At 41.5% G+C, this 22,429-nt stretch overlaps 1 protein-coding gene across 3 annotated transcripts in view; it reads right to left on the bottom strand.

Annotated features, from left to right (window-relative positions):
- Window positions 1-22,341, bottom strand: part of ITGA8 (integrin subunit alpha 8) — a 179,470-nt gene extending 157,129 nt beyond the window's left edge. For 2 of the 3 annotated variants that reach the window (XM_032425577.1, XM_032425578.1), the window contains exons 1-2: window positions 21,904-22,341; window positions 21,075-21,208 (exon numbers count right to left, since the gene is read on the bottom strand). In XM_032425577.1, the coding sequence (XP_032281468.1) occupies window positions 21,075-21,208; window positions 21,904-22,109 (340 nt within the window). In that variant the 5' untranslated portion in view covers window positions 22,110-22,341. Of the gene's footprint in view, window positions 1-8,762; window positions 9,355-21,074; window positions 21,209-21,903 lie in introns of those variants that run through there. The other variant, XM_032425579.1, reaches the window with a different exon arrangement.
- Between the last annotated feature and the right edge of the window lie 88 nt (window positions 22,342-22,429).

The raw sequence follows: 22,429 nt of genomic DNA on the forward strand, positions 1-22,429 counted from the left end.
TTTGGTTAACAGTTGGCTTATGTAGATGACTGTTCCCATGTTGGGGGCGTAGATATTTACAACTGTTAGATCTTATTGTTGGATAGACCCTTTAAGAATGATATAGTGTCCTTCTGTGTCTCTAACTACAGTCTTTAGCTTAAAATCTAATTTGTCTGATATAAGAATTGCTACCCCTTCTTTCAAGGTCCGATGGCATGGAAGATGGATCTCCACCCCTTCACTCTCAGTCTGGATGTATCTTTAGGTTCAAAGTGAGTCTCTTGTAGACAGCATATGGATGGGTCCTGTCTTTTTATCCAATCTGCAACCCTGTGCTGTTTTATGGGAGCATTTAGGCCATTCACGTTGAGAGTGATTATTGAAAGATATGAATTTATTGTCATCATGTTGCCTGTGAAGTCCTTGTTTCTATAGATTGTAAGTTTCTGTTTTTATCACTCATGGGGTCTTTGTCCTTTTATAGAACCCCCCTTAATATTTCTTGTAGGCCCAGCTTAGTGGTCACATATGGTCACACTTTCAGTTTCTGCCAGTCTTGGATGCTCTGCATCTCTCCATCCATTCTAAATGACAGCCTTGCTGGATAAGGTATTCTTGGCTGCATGTTCTTCTCGTTTAGTACCCTGACTATGTTTTGCCAGGCCTTTCTGGCTTGCCAGGTCTCTGTGGATTTGACGTTTTTCTGACGTTATTCTGATGTTCCTTCCTCTGTAAGTAAGGAACCTGTTCCCCCTAACTGCCCTTAAGATGGTTTCCTTGGTTCTAAGATTTGCGAGTTTTACTATCACATGCTGGGGCCTTGGCCTGGTTTCCTTTATCTTGGGAGGGGCTCTCTCTGCCTCTAGGACATGAATGTTTGTTTCATTCCCCAGATTATGGAAGTTCTCAGATACAATTTGCTCAAATATATCTTCTGGTCCTCTCTCTCTCTCCACCCCCTCAAGGATCCCAATAATTCTGACACTGGAACGTTTCATGGTGTCACTCATTTCTCTGATTCTGTTTTCATGGATTTTGAGTCGTTTCTCCCTGGCCTCCTCTTTATCCTTCTTTTCTATCAACTGGTCTTCTAGATCACTAATTTGTTCTTCTGCCTCACTTATCCTAGCTGTTAGATTATCTAGATTAGATTGGATCTCACTGATAGCATTTTTAAGTTCTGCCAATTCAACTTTCATTTCTGCCCTTAGAGACTCTATGTTGCCATTAATCGATTTCTCCATTCTAGCTATTGTCTTCATAGTTGTGAGCCTGAATTCCATTTCCGACATCTTGGTTATATCTGTATCCATTTGTATATCTGTGGCAGAAGTCACAGTCTCTGCATCTTTCCTGTTTTGGGGGTTCCTCCTCCTAGTCATTCTGTTGAGGGGTGGTTGAGGGAGTGTACAGAGTCCAAATTATTGACTACAACCCAAGCAAGATGCATCTGTTTTCTAGGGACCTTAGGGTTGTTGGCCTCTTGTTCTCCCAGCCTGTCTTCTGGGGGAGGGGCCTGCCGCGCTGTTACTCAGGCAACCCTGTTTGGGCAGAGTTGCCCTGTCCCCTTTGCGGGGATGGCTCAGTGAAAACAGGTTTTGGGGGGCTTTTGTTCTCTGGCAGCTTTCCCTGGCAGCTTTACGTATCTCTTCTGAGAGTCAGAGCAGAAGAGATCGTTTCCAACCCTCTGCCTCAGAGTAGAGAAATCGTAGTCTGTTCTTCAGCGAGCTCTCCATGCCACACTATCTCCGTTTCTGTCTGTTCTGCTACAAACTGCAGCATCCTGGGTTGTGCGCCCCTCAGCAGCGCTCCCAGTCCTCACCTCCAGGTCGGGGCGCGTCTCTGCCCTTTGTGCTTCTAAAACTGCCAGCTGCTTCCAGTTCACAGGTACACCCTACCACTCCGGTTTCAGCCTGGGGCACTGCCCTAAAGTCCTTTCCCTGCTGATTCCGGTCTGCGAGTCTGTGCCCTGTCCGCAGCACGGGAGGCTATTGCTCACCGGTGGTGCAGTATCCCAACGGCTCGGCTCCCTCCCCCTGCCGTTTATCCTCTGATAGCTGCCCATGGAATCATGGCTCCCCACTTCACACCTCAAAACCAACTGCCTGCAATATTCTGTTTGTAGAGATCCAGATCTATCTTCTTACATCTCAGGCTGATTTTGTGGGTGTTCAGAGTGGTCTGGTAGATACCCAGCTCAATTCAGGGGACCGGTTGGAATAGGGTCCCCTACTCCTCTGCCATCTTTTCACATGCCCCCTAAATGTACATTTTTTTTTTTTTTATCCAAAGAATTCAACTTTCAGGATTTGGTTCAATGGAAATAATTACACAAATGCTTTAAGATGTAATATGAAGATATTTGCCATCCTGGTTGTGATAGCAAAACTGGAGCTTAAATATTTATATTTAAGGGATTCAAACAGAAATTTCTGTTATCTATAAAATAGTTTACTATCCAACTGTTAAAATATACATGACAGACTTGTATGCACTGATTGAGGATAATGTCTACAAAATATATTTTTCTTTGTTAGCTCTTCCAAGGCTTAAAGAAAATAGAAAAAGGTACAAGGACTTAATATAACAAACACTTATATTCCTACCAGGCAGAATTGACAAGCTTCTTCACATTTACAAACATGACAGTATCCTTTGACAATTATCCCCAGCTCCATTCCCCTCCTTTCCTTATCCAGAGGTATCCACCATCATGAATTTGATGTGTATACTCCTGGCCATTTAAAACATAATGTCCATGAATAATACAGAACAGTAGTCTGAAATTTTTTTTCTCTAAAGGAAAGAAAAGACATACTTTAGGTTTTGCACTCTCTATGGTCTTTGTAGCAACTACTCCTCTCTGCTCTTGTCACAGAAACAGCCATAGACAGCATGCAAAAGAATGGGCTTGGCTATGTTCCAATTAAATTTGTGCATGGACCCAGAAATTTGAAATTTATATAATTTTCATGTGTCATTAAATGTTATCCTTTTACAAATTTTCCCCCAACCATTACAAAATGTAAAAACTACTCTTAGCTTACAGGCCATACAAAAACAGGTGGTGGGTCAGATTTAGTTGTAGTTTGCCAACAATTTCTTATTGAGTATGCCTTTGTGCGTTCCTTTTAATTGGAAAAAAAAATGGTACTATATTGTCTGTGTAATAGTCTGTGCTGGTGTTTGACATTCAATTTTATCTTTGTGAGAGATATCTGTGTTTAGATAGATAGATGGATAGATAGATGGATAGACAGATTTAGCTTTCTTTTTTTAAAGATTTTATTTATTTATTTATTTTAGAGAGAGAAAGAGAGATTGAACACACACAAGCAGGGGGAAGAGCAAAGGGAGAGGGAGAGAGAGAATCCCAAGCAGACTCCCGCTGAGCGCGGAGCCCAGTATGGGGCTCGATTTCCCCACACTGTGAACATGACCTGAAGCCAAAATCAAGAGTCAGATGCTTAACCAACTGAGCCACCCAGGCGCTCCTCGTTCATTCGTTTTAATTCTTGCTTAGCATTGTATCCTACTCCATTTCCATTTTAATTATCCATTCCACCTACATGTGAACATTTTTTTTTCCCCCATTTTTCTACTACATCCTTATATCCATCGCCACCTACACATGTGGAAGAATGTCTGTCTGGCACCAGGGTAGAGAAGACATTGCTGGGTCACACAGAGTCACCATATCTACTTCCTCAGCTGTGCCACAGCAACTACAGTTCCCATGCACACCAGCAGCGCCCAAGAGAAGGGCCAGCAGCTCTTGTCTTGTAGGTTTGTAAGTTTCTGACCAGCCAGATGAAATGGTACCTCCCTTTGTTCTGTCTTCATTGGCATTTCCCTGATTATTAGCAAGGTGATCATCTTTTTCTACTTATGATGCACACACCTTTTTCTTCTGTGAATTTCCAGTTCCTATCCTTTGTTCATTCTCTTGTTTGGTGATTCATTTTCTTGATTTGTAAGAATTCGACATATATTCTGGGTCTTGATTCTTTCCCCCACATATATGTTGCAAATATCATTCCCTGATTTTTGCTTGTCTTTTAACTTTGTTTATGGGGTTATTGTCCAACTGGAATTTGTTTTTGTTTTTTTTTTTAACATGATGCGCCCAGATATCTTACTTATTTTCAATATGAAAGGCCAGTTGTCCCAACACCAGTTATTGAACTATCCATCTTTATTCTTGGAGAGTTGTAATTCTACCTCTGCAGTGATTAACTCCTGACATGATCTGGCCCCTGACTGCCTTTCCAGCATCAACTCCTCCAACTGCCCAGGATTGTTAAGCTGCAGACACATTGATTTTCTGTCCCTTGGACATGCTCAGCTTTTGTTGTCTTCTTATTGCATTTACTATTCCCGCTGTGACAGTTTTTCACATGGCTGAGCACTATCTGAGATGATCTTGTTTTTTGGTTTGCATGCTTACTGTCTGTCTCCTTCAGAATATATGTAAATCCCATGGGCGGAGACATTAATTCTCTGCTTCATCTCTGTATTTCTCACTTTTAGGACGGTGTCTGGCACATGTATGCCCTCCATAAGTTTGTAGAATGAATGACCAAGCTCCCATATAATTTATTCAGAAGTTTGTCTAGGATATTGGTTACTATGATCTCACTTTCTTTTTTTTTTTTTTTAAAGAATTTATTTATTTATTTGACAGAGAGAGACAGCGAGAGAGGGAGCACAAGAAGGGTAAGTGGGAAAGGGAGAAGCAAGCTTCCTGCTGAGCAGGGAGCCTGATGCGGGGCTCGATCCCAGGACCCTGGGATCCTGACCTGAGCCGAAGGCAGACACTTAATGACTGAACCACCCAGGCACCCCATTATGATTTCACTTTCATCTCAAATATGATCTGGGGGCCGCCTGGCTGGCTCAGCGGGTAGAGCATGCGACTCTTGATCTCGGGATTGTGAGTTCAAGCCCCTGTTGAGTGTAGAGACTACTTAAAAAAATAAAATCTTAAAAAATAAAATAAAATATGATCTGGGGGAGAAAAACACCCTAAAGATAAAATCAAAAGATTTGTAGGCCAAACTGGAAAATTTAGATGGGTAGCAGCAATCAAATTGATTTGGCTTGTCCCACATTTCTGGGCTTTGAAGCCACCTCTCTTAAATCGGAAGCTTGGTCTCCGGGCAGTCTGGGTACAAATCCAAGTGGGTGGCAAGCCTACTAACTTTTGGTTCCTTTTTCATGAGAATATTCATTTCAGAGCAGGAACGAGGGAGTGTAGAATATGGTGCACATATGGGCTCCAAGCAGATTTTTCTAATCATTTAGCTTGGTCAAATGGGAGGAATTACAAGAAGTGAAGATAGAGCACCACGGGGGAGAGAAGGGAAGATCGGAAACTGACACAGGTGCAGCAAAATATTCTGGTAGATGGGGGGATTTCTGAAAGCTATTTATAGAGAAGTCCTCGACCTTGTGCTGGAACACAGTAAGCTTCCTTATACCTTCAGTCATCACTTTAAAGTGCAGGGCCTTAGGGATTTTCTTAAAGTTGTTGCAGGAGTTGTCCAGACATTTTTAATCAGGAAAAGGGTAAAAAGAGATCTTTAAACGTTTGTTTGTAATCTTTCCCATAATCAATGTATGCTGTAAAAGTTTCATTTAAATTGAAACTACATATCTGAGAACAGGGATTACTCCTTTGTAAAATTCAAAATAATACAGCTGGTGGCGGGAGAGCTCCTTGTCGGAAAGAAACAAATCCAAGAAAAGAACCTGTGTTGATTTTTATGCCCCAGAAAATCAAACTTCCAAATGTGTGATTCCCGATACCCTAAAACCACTATTAAAAACCATTAAAGAACAGCTCTGTCAGCTTCATACTCTTCATCATCTTAGTGTGAGTTTTCAAGTATTTGAGGAAATATCACAAATTCATTTTTCCATGTAACGTTTAAGAAATTGAATTGTAATTGTAAATTGTAATGTTATTCCCCCCCCCCAAGTTTTATTGAGATATACTTGCCATACAACACTATAAGTTTAAGGTGTACAGCATCATGATTTGACACACACATACACACACACACATATATCATGAAATGATTACAGTAGTAAGTTTAGTAAACATCCATTATTCTCACATACAGATACAAAAAAAAAAAAAGGAACTTTTTTCCCCTGATGGTGAGAACATTTAGGATCTACTCTCTTAACACCTTTCATATATACTACACGGCAGTGATAGCCATAGTCATCACGGTGTACATTCCATCTCCAGGACTTGTTTATCTTATAACTGGAAGTTCGTACCTTTTGACCACCTTCCTCCAATTCCCCCCACCTCTGGTAACCACAAATCTGATCTCTTTGTCTGAGTTTTTGTTCTTGTTGTTGCTATTGTTTTCTCTTAGAGTTCACATATAAGTGAGATTATACAGCATTTGTCTTTCTCTCTTATTTCACTTAGTGTAATGCCCTCAAGTTCTGTCCATGTTGTTGCTAATGACAGGGCTTTCTCCTTTTTAATGGTTGAATAATATTTCAATGCATATATATACCACATCTTTATCAATTCATCTGTTGATGGACAGAAATGTGTTATTCTGATTAAATGAATTTTATAAACATATTATCTACATATGCAAATATGTGTGTGTGTACGCATGCACTCATGCACACACAGACACACAAAAATAGTTTTCCTGTCTTCATCTAGTAGATCAAATCTAAATGCCTTGCCCTCCACAACATAGGTCTGGGGCCCCACACCTGATGTCCAGGGACAGCATTTCTTTCCATTCAGATAAATTCCTCTCTGTTCCCTATTGAGTCCCATTCCTAGACTTCCTATATGATGTTTTTCTTGCAAAATTCCATTCTTCCTTGTTTGCCAACTAATCCAAATCACTTCCTTAAAACCCTGCTTTTTAGCGGAGAGTAGAATGGTGGTTACTAGGGGGTTGGGGGAGGGAGACAAGAATGATAGGGTTTAACAGTACAAACTTGTAATGAGTATTAAATAAGCCATAGAGATCTAATGCACAGTGTAATGAATCTAGTTAATATTACTGCACTATAATGATGTAATGTGATATTTTTTCAGTGGCAATCATATTACAATATATAAATGTATAAAAGTAACATGCTTTAAGTTTATAAATTTTAACATGTTAAATTTATCAAATATAAATAAATGAGCAAACAAATAAAATAATTGAATGAATACAAATGAACACCACACATTGCATCTAAATAGTGGAATGAAGTAAACCAAGCTATTAAATAAAATATCTGTCATCAAAAAAAAAAAAAAAACTGTTTTAAAATGTAGGGCCAAAAACTCTTTTCAAATCAAAATTCTTTCATATTTTTGTTTTTAAAAATTCAAACACTACAAAGTAATGAAACTTGCATGAAGAATTATATAAGGCACTAAGTGGAAAGTCATTGGAATCCTACTCCCTGGATATAGTAGCTGTTAAGTTTGGTAAGCCCATCCAACCCTTCAGAGTTTAAGAGGCTTTTAGCTCATTCCTCTAGTCTAAGACATTTCTTTTCTGGAAATCATGAAAGCTTTATTTTAAATTATTATTTTCATATCACTATTTAAATGTTTGTTTCCATACATACTATGTAGTTTTCCTGATCTAGATGAGAATATAAATTTTCTGCTACAATTATTTCCAAATCTATATTGTCTTACCAAGAATAAAGATCATATTCCCAACTTGATTTTTTAACAACCAATAGTGCCTAGCCAGTGTTCTTCAGACATTTGTTTAGTAATAATACAAATGAGTTTTCTATATCATATAATATCATTTGAAATGTTTTTCATATGCCAGTTAACTCAGGTCGTATGTAAGGTTTGTTCTGGAAATACAAATGGACTTTTGTTGTTACAATGCAAATGATTTTTTGGGTAGATGTTCTGTTAATTTATATGATGCAGCTAGGGGAGCAAATATTAATAAATGAAAGACTCATCTCTCCAAAGGGAAATGGTAAGCCACCTCTGGCAGATCAGATTAAAAACATGAAGTAAAACAAAACAAAACTTCCCTACTATGACATGAAAGTCTGAAAAGCAGAGCTGAATACACCTGAATTGTATAGAGACATCACCTTTGACCTCATCTGCTCCAACCCCACTCATCTGCGCTGACTAGAACAGTTTTCTCTTTCAATTCACCTGCGCCTGGGACAGACACACAGCTCACATAGGCACACCCATGCACACACATATACCCATACACATACACATACACATCAAGCTTCAGCTCTGACCTTTAATGATGCCTGATTCTCTGAACAGCTGTCCCTGATACACACTAAGCCCCCCTCCAGAGAGAGACAGGAGCCCTTCTTCTGCACACCTAAAACCTTCTTCACTCTCTGCTTGTACAGTACTTGTCTCAGACTACAGCTGCCTGACACTGATGCTCTTGTCCATTGGACTTGAATATCACATGGTCAGAGAGTACGTCTGTCTTGTTCGCTTTCTATAGCTAGTAAAATGGTGGCCCCATGAACCAAGCCAGGGGCTCGGCATGCATCCTTGGCAATCAGCAATGCTGCACTCTCAAATTCCATTTGCTAGTCAGTTCCTGTTGATTCTTTCTTCTGAAGCCCTCTCAAATCCGTCCATTTTTTCCATACCTGTTGCCACTCCTCTAGTTGTGACCACCATTTCTTTAGCCTCAGTTTCTGCAACAGCCTCCTGACTGGTCTCCCTTCCCCCAGGTTTGCCACTTACGAATTCATTCTCTATCCTGAAGCCAGAGTTCTCATACCACCCTTACCTCGCCAGTTCATCTCTTCGTTCCCAAGCACAGAGATTTTCTTTGAGCTCCTTGAATTCCTCAGACTTTCTCTCAGCTCTAGATTTTCTCACACCTGGTCTCCAATGTCTTGGCCATAGATACAGCTGGGGAAATGACAAGTCTCAATATAGCTTCTATGTCAGATTAGCAGGCGCACAGCATGCTTCTGTTTAGTGCCCAACAATTTATTTGCTTCAAGAAGTAATGAAAACCTCTCAGCAAGGGAATCTCAGGAAGCAGATTAAATGACATAAATCTCTTCAATATGACCTCAAAGCAATGCTTTTAAATACAGGATATGATTGGGTTTCAGGATGAAGGCTGTATAAACTTGCCTCCCAATAATGCTTGCAAATGTATTTACACTAACTCCTGTCATATGCTTGCATTTTCCTTGGGATCTCATCTCTGTTGCCGGAAGATGTAGTAAAAAGGATCCCAACCATTCATTTAACAAAATGGTTCATTTTGTGGTTAAAAAAAAAAAGAATCACCATTTCCAATGGCACATAAAATCAGCTTTTCAGAATTCAAATCTTCTGTGTCTGCAGCATATCCTCATGGAAGATTAACACTCAGGATGGAATTGTTCTCTGGGAGATCTTAAATCCTATCCCAAATGAGTAGAACCACACCATAAGGTGGGCAGAGGCAAAAATTTATTCCTTTCACAAATAAATTCAGATTTATAAATTTGCACGGTCTCTGCGCACTGCCTGCTAATCACTCCTGTGACTTCACTACTCAGTTCATTCCACCCTGGGACTACTCTTCACACTTCCTCAATCTCCCAACCTTCTCATGCTACCTTCTCATGCTCAGCTGATAACTTCACTTCTTATTTCATGCTGTCCCCTTTGGTCCTCTCATTTTCTCTCTCGAAAACTCCACCGCAACCACTTTTGTTTATCAGCAATAACTTCCCGTTGCCAAAGCAAATGTTCCCATTTCCATCCTCACTTCACTCCACCTCACAAGACCTGCTTCACTGGCTTCATGACTTCTTCCACCTCAATGGCCCTCCTCCCCAGTGCTTGTTACACATCCTCCTCAATTCTCCAATATTTCTCCAAATGTTGGGATGCCCCAGGACACAATCTCAACCGTGATCTCTCTCTTCTCATTCTCTTCTCTTGGCTGTGTTTTGCTTCCCCCTTCTCCCACTATACTCAATCCCCAAGGTGTGGTTCTGAATATCATCCACATACTCATGACTTCCAAATCTCAGTCTCCAAGCCTCTTGCTTGAGCTCCAACTCTACTGATCCACCTTCCCATGTGACCTCACCTGGATGTCTAATAAGAAGCTCAAATTTCACCTGTCTGGATTGGACTCCTACTATTTTTTTTCCAAGACTTGCTCCTTTCCTATTTTTCCCTGTCTCTGTCCCATTCCTCCATTACTCAGCTCAAAATTCTCTCTTTCTTCCACACCTTTCATCTGATCCGTAATGAAATTCTACCACCTGAAACTCTACCTTAATGAAATTCTACCATTTCAAAGGAACCCAGATCTAACCATTTTTCAACCCTAACTGCTATCGCCCAACCCTAACCATACTTCTCTGTCAGTCAACAATGGGGATAGTCTTCCATCTAGTTTCCTTGCTTGTCTACAGTCTGTTAAACTGATCCTTGGAAAAATATGATTCAAATTATCTTGCCTGTCTACTCAAAACCACCAGTGGCTGCCCATCATTCCTTGAATAAAATCCAAAGCCTTGACCCTGGCCTTTAAGGTACTTGCCTATATACTTGGCTCTCTGGCCTCATTTTCTGTCACTCTTTCCCTGACTTACTTCAGTCCAGTCCAGTGGCCTCCATCTCCCAAGGACACCCTCATCTCCAGATTTCAACAATGACTTCACTGCAAGCTGGAACACTACCCAACCCTCAATACTGCTTCATTCCCTCCCTCACTTAATTTAGATATTTGCTCAGATAGACCACCTCCTCAACAAAACTCTATCCACATGTAGTAAGCAAAATAAGAGTCCCCCCAAATTTTACATCTTAACCACTCCCAAATCTGTGAATATTTTAGGTGGCATGGCAAAGGGGAATTAAGTTTGCTAATCAGCTGACCTTAAGATAAAGAGATTATCCAGGTGGGACCATTGTCATAACGAGGATTCTTTTTTTTTTTTTTAAAGATTTTATTATTTATCTTTGAGAGAGAGAGAGAGAGAACGAGCAGGGGGAGGGGCAGAGGGAGAAGCAGGCTTCCTGCTGAGCAGGGAGCCTGATGTGGGACTCGATGCCAGGACCCTGGGATCATGACCTGAGCTGAAGGCAGACGCTTAACCAACTGAGCCACCCAGGCACCCATAACAAGGATCCTTTAGAGTGGAAGATGGAGGCAGGAAAGGAGGGCAAGAGACATGGCAGTGGGAGAATGACTCAGCTTGACATTGCTGGTTTTGAAAATGCAGGAGGGCCATGAACCAAGGAATGTGGGCAAATCTCTGGAAACTGGAAAAATCAAGGGAATAGGTTCTTCCCTTAGAGCCTCCAGCAGGAATACAACTGCCAAAACCTTGATTTTAGTTCAGTCAGACCTGTTTTCAATTTGGCCTCCAAAACTGTAAGACAATCAGTTTGTGTTGTTTAAAGTCGCTAAATGTGTGGTAATTTGTTACAGCAGCACCAGGAAAATAATACCCACCCAATCTAAAATAAATACATGAGTGCACACACACACCACTCATTGTTCCCTTGGCCTTACCTTCCTTTTTCTCAGTCTGTCACTGGCTATGCACTGTAAACCCCATAAGGGTTAGGTAAGGCCTTGGGCTCTGTTCAGAACTGTTTAGAACAGTATCTGCTTGTAGAAAGTTATTAACACCCTTCTAGTCACTGAAATTTGATTTTATTGTTTGCTAACAAGAAGCTTTACTTTCAACTCCATTGTTGTCTTAAGATAATGTTTTCATAAGTAAGGTTAAAATTTACTGAAAGGCGCTTTGAGGGGGGAAAAGACATGATGATTGAATAGCATGTCCCCCAAGGAGCCTGATTGAAAGGATGAAGGATATTCAGTCTTGCCAGACAATATTTGTGGTAGAGAATGGAGTCCAGGTGGATCAGGTTAAGGACTGATTTTTGGTATAAAGTTTTGTTCATATCTTTGTATCTGCTGACAGAAACACCTTCGTTTCCTTGCCATGTATCTGCTCTCTACCATAATGTATGAGGGTTGGGACTGAAGTCCCAAAGAACCATTTCAGTGTCCCCAAAATATGTCCTACAAAATATGTCCAGTAGGGATAGAAGAAAAACGAGTTTTAATCACATTTTTCAAAGACAACCACTTTTATTGCATTTCCTCTCTGGTATTCTTTTAAAGGTTGTAGATACAATTTTGTTAAGTGTGGATAAAAAAAAGAAGTGTGAAATAAGTTGGCATGGCCTGCTTTGGCCTACCAAATGTGAGGAAAACTGGTAAATGTCAATTCTAGGCAGACGCTTTCACAGACAATGTGCAATTTTCTACCTGCCTTTACAGTTGAGGTGATCTTAAAAGCACACAGCAATAAGGAACCTCCATTGGCCTGCGTCCTTGGGTGACTTGAATAAACAGAGTCTCCTTACCAACTCATATTAAACATACAATGTGAGCAAGCAATACACCCGAGTTATTTGAAACCAGAGATTTGGACTCCTTTGTTACCACAGTAATACCTGGGTATGTTTTGGCCTAAGAAATGTGAAGATAAATAGTGACTACCAATAAATGTTCTCTCTTACAAACCCAGTGGGTTTCCTTAGTTCATGAATTCTCAGTGCCATTCCTAGGAGAACATGCATTATGAGTCTTACAGAGGTGTGCGATGGTTAATTTTATGTGTCAACTTGACTGGCTCAAGATATTTGACTGAACGTTATTTCTGGAGCTGTTTGTGAGGGTGTTTCCAGATGAAATTAGCATTTGAATTGGTAGGATCTGTACAGTGGTTTGCCCCCATGAGCAGCCCCTTCTTGTAAAAGGCTCTAGAAACTGTTATGGCAGACCATCAAGTCTATATTCCTATTGATTCAGGGACAATCGAAAATGAAAACAGGCAATACTTCTGTATCTTCTTATTTTTACACATATAATTGTTACTGAAAACATCCTTGGTCTTCAATATTTGGAAACATAAGTACCCATACAAAAATAGTGCATTTTTAAACTACTCCACCATCTATACATAATCTTCACAACCCTTCAGTGAACTCGATAACTTCATTTAGAAATTTTTGCATGTTTATTTTTACCAATATTTTTCCTGATCATAAATAAATACCTGTTTGTGGTTTTGAAAATGAGGTTAAAAAAATGCATTTAAAAAAAGAAGAAGAGGGACGCCTGGGTGGCTCAGTCGTTAAGTGTCTGCCTTCGGCTCGGGTCATGATCTCAGGGTCCTGGGATCGAGCCCTGCATCAGGCTCCCTGCTCTGCGGGGAGCCTTCTTCTCCCTCTTCCACTCCCCCTGCTTGTGTTCCCTCTCTCGCTGTCCCTCTCTCTGTCAAATAAATAAATAAAATCTTAAAAAATAGAAGAAGAAAAAATCCAATTTTAATCACATGTCCCAAAGACAGCCTCTCATCCTATATCCCTTCTTGTACTCTTCGACGGGTCTAGATACAATTTTGAATTTTATGTTTTTCACTTAACATTAAACAAAACCATTTCCCATAGTGATTAGGCCATAATTTTCTTGACTACCCATATTGAGGATATTTGAAAACATTACTTTTTTAGTGTTTATGCCTCCTTTCTTCTAAAAAAGAATTGGCTACAGCTTCAGAATTAATGTCTAAAACGTATTTCCCTTTGGGAACGGCAGGAACAAAGAAGCCAGAAGTACCAGAAAATCATGACTGGGAGAGAAGACGTTCTGGATGTTTGAGGACGTGGGCCCAGGGAGAGCAGAGCCATGTGTGTATGTGTAATATACATTTGAGAGATACCCAGTGCTGTGACGTATCGTGCTAAAGACATAAGTTGAGTGAGCGATGGGGGAAGCTGGAGACATCTGGGCAAGTCATAGCGGATAACAACCGAGACACATGTGAAATGGAGCCATAACCTGAGTAGGGGGAGTTGGCTTCATCCCCTACACCTGTGGGGAGATGCTGTGCATAAGGTGGGCTGTGCACCGTCCCTGCATAAACCTATTTCTGTAGTAATGGTGTGTGCCTCTTAATCTCTACACTTCCCGGAAACCAGGGCAGATGCATGCAGAGGCTTTTGCAATATCATATACAAATCTGTGTCCATATGTCAGGTATCAGAGGTAAAGAATAAAACTGAACGAATGTTAATACGTACATACGCTGAGGGTAGTTACGTTGATTGCGATAACTAAATACGTGTTTGAAATGAGGTCTCCTTAGTTTAATGACTACCAATGAGGGGTCCCACGTCTGAATTTCAGTAAGGATAATATTACACAAGTATGATGCTTCATTGCAAAGGTTTATTCTTATTCATCATGTTTTCATTCACAGTTCTCTTGCCAAACATACTCTGAACATATAATCCTTTAGTTAAAGAATTATAAAGAATGATAAAGAAGGTCCTACATGATGATCTGACTGATTGTTCCCCCTTATTTAGAGGCAGCAGCCTAAGCTCTTCAAGGATAATATGTGTCTCCTTATGCTGCCAGTTATTGTTACATCAGACCTTTCCATAGTCCGGGAGCTTAAAGACCACATGCTCATAGCAAATGGCCACAAAACCAAATTGAATCCCCACATCGAATAGACAACTCTCTAGCATTCTTCATAAAAATTTTCTTTCTCATTTTTTTTTTTCACTTACAATCAGTAAGATTCACTTTTGGTAATACATAGTTCTGTGGGTTTTGACAAATACACACAGCCATGTATCCACCAGCACAATCAAGACACAGAAAGTTCCATCCGTGGGCTTACCCCCTGCTCCTCAAACTCCCTTGTTCTGCCCCTTTGGAGTCAACACCTCCTTCCCACCCCTAATGCCTGGCATTTTTATAAAGATTTATTTGTAATCCATGCCTTATTTCTACCAAAAACAATTAAAATGGTAAATGGTCACTTTTACCAATGTTTGTGGATCTAGAAAATTTTGCAGATCTTGGGGGCCATATACAAAATATCAGAGATCCAGCAACTGATCTTTCTGCAGGACTGAGATTTAACTTTATTTCTTCCGAACTGGTGTGGGAGCTGCCTGGCTAAAGTCCAATGGAATAATATTGGTGTATTAGGTAGATTATTTTAAGTATAAATCACCTATTGGTAAATTGTGATTTGCTTATGTACCTTAAATATCCATAATAGAATTAAAACTATTTTAAATCTATTTTAGGGTTTCATTACATAGGTGCACCTTGCTTGATGCATTAAATATGTTTTTGTAAGGATATACTTAAACTGAATTTTGGAAATTAAATATTATTTTCTAGGTGAGTGCTTTTAATAGGATCAATAATTAGTCTATCTCTCTTCCTCAAAAATCTGTTTGTGTATCTGGATGGTGTCAGTCAGGGTGCACCTGCTCTGAACTTTTTTGATAAGATTGGCAATACTCTTCATCAACACCGTGCACAGATACAGGGCTCTTTATACACAACAGGTAAAGTTTGAATGCACACATCTCAACTGGTCACCTTCTACATCCAAGTGCTTTTTTCTGCTTTCAGAATAATTTTAAGACAATTTCCTACCTTTCTCCCAGAATGCTGCAGCCACTGCACCGGCTCTTCCTGCCAAGAGCTTGGAAGCCTGTTCCATCTCACAGACCTCTAGTTTCTTGAAAGAATTTTGCAGATTAGGCAACAGGCGCCTGATGCTCATACTACTCAACTGGCCATAGAGCAGATCTGTTTCCCATTTCTAGTTAGAGTTTCAAGGACTTCCTTTTTCTAATTGCTTCCTCGGCTGCTATGTGCTGTAGGGACCACAGCCTCCTCCCTTCTCGTATCAGGACTCGGTTGCATTCTGTCACATGGAAGTCCGAGCCGTTTGGGAGAAGCTTAGGGATGTTGGCTGCATCTGTCCGGGCAGTGTGTCAGGTGTGGTGGCCATCATGAGTTGCTCCCAGAATAAGTGGACCATCCAGCTAAACCACCCTCAGTGATTCAGTGGGGTCAGCAGTGAATATATATGTATCTCTATATGTTTCTGATTAGCAGCACTTATACTAATTATTGCATTATGAATTCTTCATGGAGCAGGTTCTATTTGAGTTGCCTCCCCCTCTTTTCCACTTTCAACCGAGCTTCCCAAAGCCCAGATTTCTGCTGTCCACGAGTTCTGTCACATTTGTGTTATTTCCTCTGTCATTTACTTGATAGCTCTGACCTACATTTTTCTTCTCTTTGTTCCTGAACAAAACCCGATTTCTTTCTGAGGAAGTTGGAAAAAGCAAGACTTATGCGACCAATATGTTTCCCAACCCTCACATGAGAAAAAGGGCACATCCAATATTATCAAAAAGCAACCCTGTACCAGTCACAGTGCCAGATGCTTTAAGCTGCTTCTTATTGTGGGCTCACTTAACACAAAATAAAACAGACCCCCTCACCCAAAGGCTTCCGGTCCCCAAGCTAAAACACAATTCTAACAAAAATCTTACCATTACAGAGCTTTGAAATATCTTAACCAACTGTCTTCCATTTTAGGGTTTCATTTTGTTGTTGTTGTTGTTGTTGTTGTTTTAAACACAAAGGTACTAAATTAAGGCCAGGCAAATTCTAGTACTTTTTCTCAGATGACTTCCAAATCTCAATGCCACCGCCCACCTCTTCCTGTTCATTCTTCATGTGGGTCCCTAATTGCCAGTGTTCCCAGCTGTCTTGCCTCCATTACTTTTCGTGTTATGATGATTATCATCATTAATTAGCACATGCCATTATCTTTCTCCTCAAAATGTTTCATTTGTGCATTTAAAATAATCAGATATTTGCACACTATGCCTTTGCCATGAGTTTGCCCTTCATCATTCCAAAGATGAGGCTCTATTCATTCTGTTTCTTCCCTCCCCCTTTTAGCAGGGGGGCTCTAATCTAGCAGTTTTATTTACTCCACACATGGGTTTGGAAAATGTAGGAAAAAGATGAAATGAACCTTGGAGTACATTTAGAAAGGAGAGGCATGAATTTGGCAGATGTGATGTTTTAAATTGTTTAAGACACGGGGCACAGTCTAGACAGTTCCTGAGGCTAAAGTGAAAGAAATCAATTTGGTGAAGGGGGAATTTTATTCTAGTGAAGTAAGAGGGAAAGACAGACGGGAGATGAGAGAAGTGCTTTTTTGCAAGCACTTGATTTTGTACAGAGTAGGAAAATTATCTACTCTTTGCACTTGGCACCTCCCCCACCACCATATGCTTCCCTCAGGTTTCCCTCCTCCATACTTGAAAGGACCACAGATTTTAATAGTATTCATGCATTTGAAGTGTTAGGCTATTTCTGGCTTCCTGGTTTTTCATTCATGATGAGAAGTAATTTTTAAGATCCAGGTTATGCGATAAGGTAAAAATAAAATAAATGATCATTTAATGAAAAAAAATCGAACAAAATGGAAGTTTAGAAAAGAAAAAAGGCAGTTGACCTTACAACTGAAGTTCAAGATCACAACCAGATTCGGGGACTAAATTATAGGCCAGTCTCCTTCAATGCCTAGGTTGAGAGAGTTTGTTAGGTTACCACCGTGAACACTAAATTGTACACACCCCAGGCAGCTTGAACAAGTTGAAACAATGTCATTAAGAGGTCAAATTTACTTGAATTCAGACGTAATAGTAAAGCCAGATGGAGAAAAGACGGGGAAGTCACGACTATCTTTTCAGAGGAATATTTGCAGTATGATACATATTTATGCCCGAGACATCGTGCTCTATTATGTGAACATCAATTTGTGGGTGCTCAACACTCAAAGCCACCACTTTGTCAAGCAGAGAAATTTTCTTCTTCTTTTGGGAAAACTGTACATGGCTGCCAAGGGGCAGAGATTAAGACAGGAGGCCGCTGACTGGGGACACTGAGGGGCCATAGCATGCTGTGAGGAGCTGTGGCAAACCAGGGACGTGGACAACCTATCATCCCCATCAAGACAAAGCCCTCCTTCTATGACCTCTGCTCTCCACAACCCTCGACCCCAGCTGCTTTTCCCTTCTAGATCTTCTCTGGAAGATCATTTTCATTGGAATTTGTGAAGGTAATTGGGGGTTGAGGGGAAGGAGGTGGGGAAGGCAGGGCAAGCAGGGCGTCAGCTCCATAGGATCCAACCCTGAATTTGCTCCCCATTAGGAACCGACTTCTCCCAGTCCTGGAAGGAAGGCAGGGTGAAGAGGCAGACTCTGTTCCAGGCAGACCTTTTTTCCAACCCTGCTTCTACTGCTTACCATGGTGTGGTCTTGCATGTAACTTTTTTAATACCTTTGATGTCAGTTTCCTTATTCATAAAATGTGTTTTATGGGTTATAAGTAAGTTGTATAAGTGCTGGTACGTAGTAGGTGATCAATAAATGTCAAGCATGTGGTAACATCGACTGCCAGACCCGGAGTCAGCAACACCTGTGTTTCTGCCTTTCATCTTTGGTTCCAAGATCACACTGTGCCCAAAGAACAGGGACTCCAACTGCAAAGAGCCCCATTGTTTGGGGCGCCTGGATAAAGAAATCGGTAGAAGTGATGTGTCGCGTGCTAGCACGCACTCAGTAGCCAACAAGGAGCCCCCGGGGTCCTCAGATTCCTTTTGCCCCACCATTCTCAGGCCATTCCCAACAGCAACCAAGGTTCCTGGGCCCACAGTACCCCCTGATGGCTAACATGGGGAACTTTCTTTTCTCAAAGACTCTTCTCAGTGGGACTCCCCCAAGCTTTCCCAGCTCACTGCTTTGTTCATTCCACCATGGACCATTCATTTCTCACAAACGTGTGACTTCCTCTGCCTTGCTTCTTTTTTATCTTCATTTTTTGCCCAATTATTTCAGAAACATCTATCTCCCTCCCCGTTTCTTCCCCTTATTTTGTTCCATTTATGAATCCTCAAATCACTACAGTTATGGTTACTAAGTATAATAGTAGGAAGAGGGCATCTGTCTACAAAACAACAACAACAACAAAAAAAAACACAAAAAAATCCAAAAAACCTCCATTCATTTAGAAGTCAAATAAGATATAGTGTAGAACCAACAGCATTATTCTCTAGAGCCCTTTGAGAGATCCAGATGTCTTCCTCAGAACTTGCACAGAAGGGATGCCATTCACCCCTGGCTCTTTCTCCAAGTAACACTGATCTTTTCTTGACATTCTTATTATTTTTCTATTTATTTAATTGCTAAAACTGTGCTGGTTTGTCTCCTACTGTTTCACTACAAATGTAACTCAGCTACAATAAGGGTTAAGTGCATTCCTGTGGGCTGTTCTGGAAACCAAAGCACAATCTTGCAGCATTAGTTCTCCATGGGAAAGTGAATTCAGATCTCCCCAAACAGTTGCTCTAGAAGGAACTTTTGGAAAATTTACCTATTGTAAGTTAACATTGGAAATTTTTTGGTTGGGAGTGTTCAGTTTTTAAAAATTCATATTGATGTCTGTATTCTCTGGTTTTCATCTGTTGAACGATGACATCTACTGGGATTAGTACTTAGAAAGGTATTCAGATGTGACTTATCTGGGCAGACATCGGTTCTTCTTTTATCAAAGGAAAAATATACTGACCAGATCCTGATTTGGTATGTTATAGGAATGTTCTAGCAGGTTACAAAATTTATGTCCATGACTATAGATAGCTTCTTGGTAAAAATACAAGATTTAAAAATGTAAATACTTATTTCCCTTAACTTAAATTCAAATAATACTATTGATTTATGTCTTTATTTATCAAGGCTTAAGTTTTAGAGTCTTTTAGAAATACAAATACAAATGGTTTTGATATGGTTTATTTAAAAAGCCATTAATTTTATGCTTAATCCTGATTTAGAAAATTTATTCTCAAACGGAGGTAGGTCAGTAAGCAGAAACATTTAAAATCCCAATTAAACAACTAGTTAAAAGATATCTTTTACAAGTTAACATCAAGTGGCTTAATTTTTCTAATTTCTAATACATTTAAAAGTAAAAGCTTATGAAAATTGGTATGAAGTAACTGAGTTACTTAATAAAATGGTAGAGGAGCTATGGTGAGTACATACAGACACGTATGAAAAACATAATTTGAAAATGCTTTTATGAAGTATTTTCCTAATTTGGTCATAATTCAAGGTAAGCCTTGCATAGGATTTTTTTTTCCCTTTGAAATGGTTTTCATATTGATAGAATCAAAATTATCTTATTTTTTAAGATGGAAAGTTGCAAATCGGATAAAGTAACAGGTAAATACAACCCATCCAATTTCACCAAAATGCTGTGAAAATGGATTTTTTACATACATTCTAAATGCACACTAATGTAACAATGATGAAGAATGATGTCATAAAAATAGTTGTGTGGTGCAAAAGGTATCTTAAATGACTGATCATCAAAAAACACTATTTGAGTTCACATTTTTCTGAAAAGAGATATTTGGTTCCTGATAATGTATACCTTTTGAATTCATAAAGTTTTAAAGGTACAAATTAAAACATTCAGTGTTAATGTTTTCGAAAGCATTACGGTAAAATTATTTTCTCAGGACCCAAAGAGAAAACACGAGAGGAAACCTAACCAGCCTGAATTGGTTAAAATGTATTTTCCCTTTAATTAAATAAGAAACATCTGTCTAGGGATTTTGGAAATGAATGTAATCCATCCACACTCTGCCTGTACTAGTTTGCCTCCAATGTCCAATATTTTGAAAGAAAATTCTTTCTTTCTGTAAAGAATTAAACAGCAACATGGAGTGATGTCTGGGTCTTATAGCAGCTGAGTCTTGCCTCCGGAGTTTGGGCACTGGAAATGCTAAGGATCTGTCTTTTCCTGGATTTGTCCTTGGGAAACAACCAAACTCTCCATAATCAAGGTTAGGGTGGAACATTTGTATTTCTTCAAAGCATCCACTCACCCTGAAAATGCTCACCTTGGGACAGTAAGGAAACAGAAGGTACTAGGACGCACCCAAATACTCAAGGTCAAAATACCAAGGTTCCCTCTCTGGGGTTCACGCGACATTTTCCTCGCCTTCAATCAGGCTTAAGCTGATTTCTCTAGGAACCTGAACAGCCCACAACACAGACTCTTCAGACAGGCCGAGTACAAACAAAATGGGGAATTAACTCCAGGATGGCTCTGGTTCCTTGAAACCAGGACCCACCGTTGAGAATGACAGATATCACTTACTGGTGTTGTCAAACGGTATCTGCTTGCACTGCGCAGACCCCTCGGCGGGCCAAGGACAGTAATAGACGGCTCCCCCTTCCACGATGTCTGGCTGGCTGGTGTTGGCTTTGGGCGCCCCCACCAAGACACTCGCTCTGCAAAAGGATTGGAGAAAATCACTCCCTGGGAATCATAAAAGTGTGCACATGCGATGCAGTCTCCCGTAGCGGCGTGCTCACTGAGACTAGGGTGGGGGTCGGGGGCAGAAACGTATTTATGATGGAGACCGACTGTCAAACTTGATTTCCTGTTGGAAACCTACGGGCGTCTGAAACCTGGTTTTGAAGAGGGTGCAAATCGTCCCAATTCTTCTCTAGGTGGAGCTATGTATACAGTGAGATGAGAGAAAAGGGGAAAGAAGTAGCAAAGGACAGAGCCCAGCTGCTTGTAGCCGACAGCACTTGCGCCCAGACACTTAATTGTTACAGACCATGCATAAACAGACCGTGTTGTGGTCCGTTGTTTTAACCGGCCTGAGTCTGTTCGGTCCCGGTCTCCCCTTTGTATGGTGCTCGAGTCTTTGCTCGCGTCCTGGGAGCTCCCCAGGACTTGCGTTTTCTATGCAAGCGGCATGTCTCTACTTCAAAGTTCCCAAGGCACATCCAGCATGGAAGGGGGACAAGAGGCGGAGGAGCCGGACGGGACCCCAAGTGCGCAGCGGGATGGAATCTCAGGAATCTCCTTCCATCGAGCTGCGGGGACAGGCGCGGGTCCCCCGGCAGACGGGCAGGGACCCAGCCTGTGGCCGGGTTCGCCCCCGCGCGCGAACTCCCTGCGCTGGGCGACTTACGTGCGAGCGGCAGGTATATGGAAGTCCACCGCGTAGCCGAAGTAGCTGCCCTCGGGGCCGCTGTACACCGTGAGCTTGTCCACGTCCAAGTTGAACGCCTGCGAGCCGGGGGTCCACAGCACGCCCAGCGCGGCCGAGAAGCACCAGAGGGGCGCGAGCGGCTGCGCCCGGCTGCCCCGGGGACCGCGGCGGGCCCCGGCAGACATCGCCCTCCGCCCCGGCGGGTGCTCACCGGGGAGCGGGTGCCCAAGACACCGGCCCGGCTCCTTCGCGGGGGCGGCGGGTGGCGGTCCGCAGGTGCCCGCGTCCTGGGTCGGTGCGCGCGTCGCGTCGGCGGTGACAGCCCCCGGCGCTCCTCCGCGCGTCCTCTGAGGTCTGCTACCCGCCTGCTCCCCGGCCGGCTCAGGGGCTGGCGGAGGGGATGCCAGCCCTCCTCTGGCAGCGGGAGGGGGCCCGGCGCTCTCACGGCGCCTCCTAGCGGCGGGTCCGCGGGCTGCGGGAGGGAGCCCGGGAGACTCCCGGCCGC

The sequence above is a fragment of the Phoca vitulina genome, unplaced genomic scaffold, assembly GCF_004348235.1.
Source record: "Phoca vitulina isolate PV1807 unplaced genomic scaffold, GSC_HSeal_1.0 scaffold33, whole genome shotgun sequence".
NCBI classification, from domain to species: domain Eukaryota; kingdom Metazoa; phylum Chordata; class Mammalia; order Carnivora; family Phocidae; genus Phoca; species Phoca vitulina.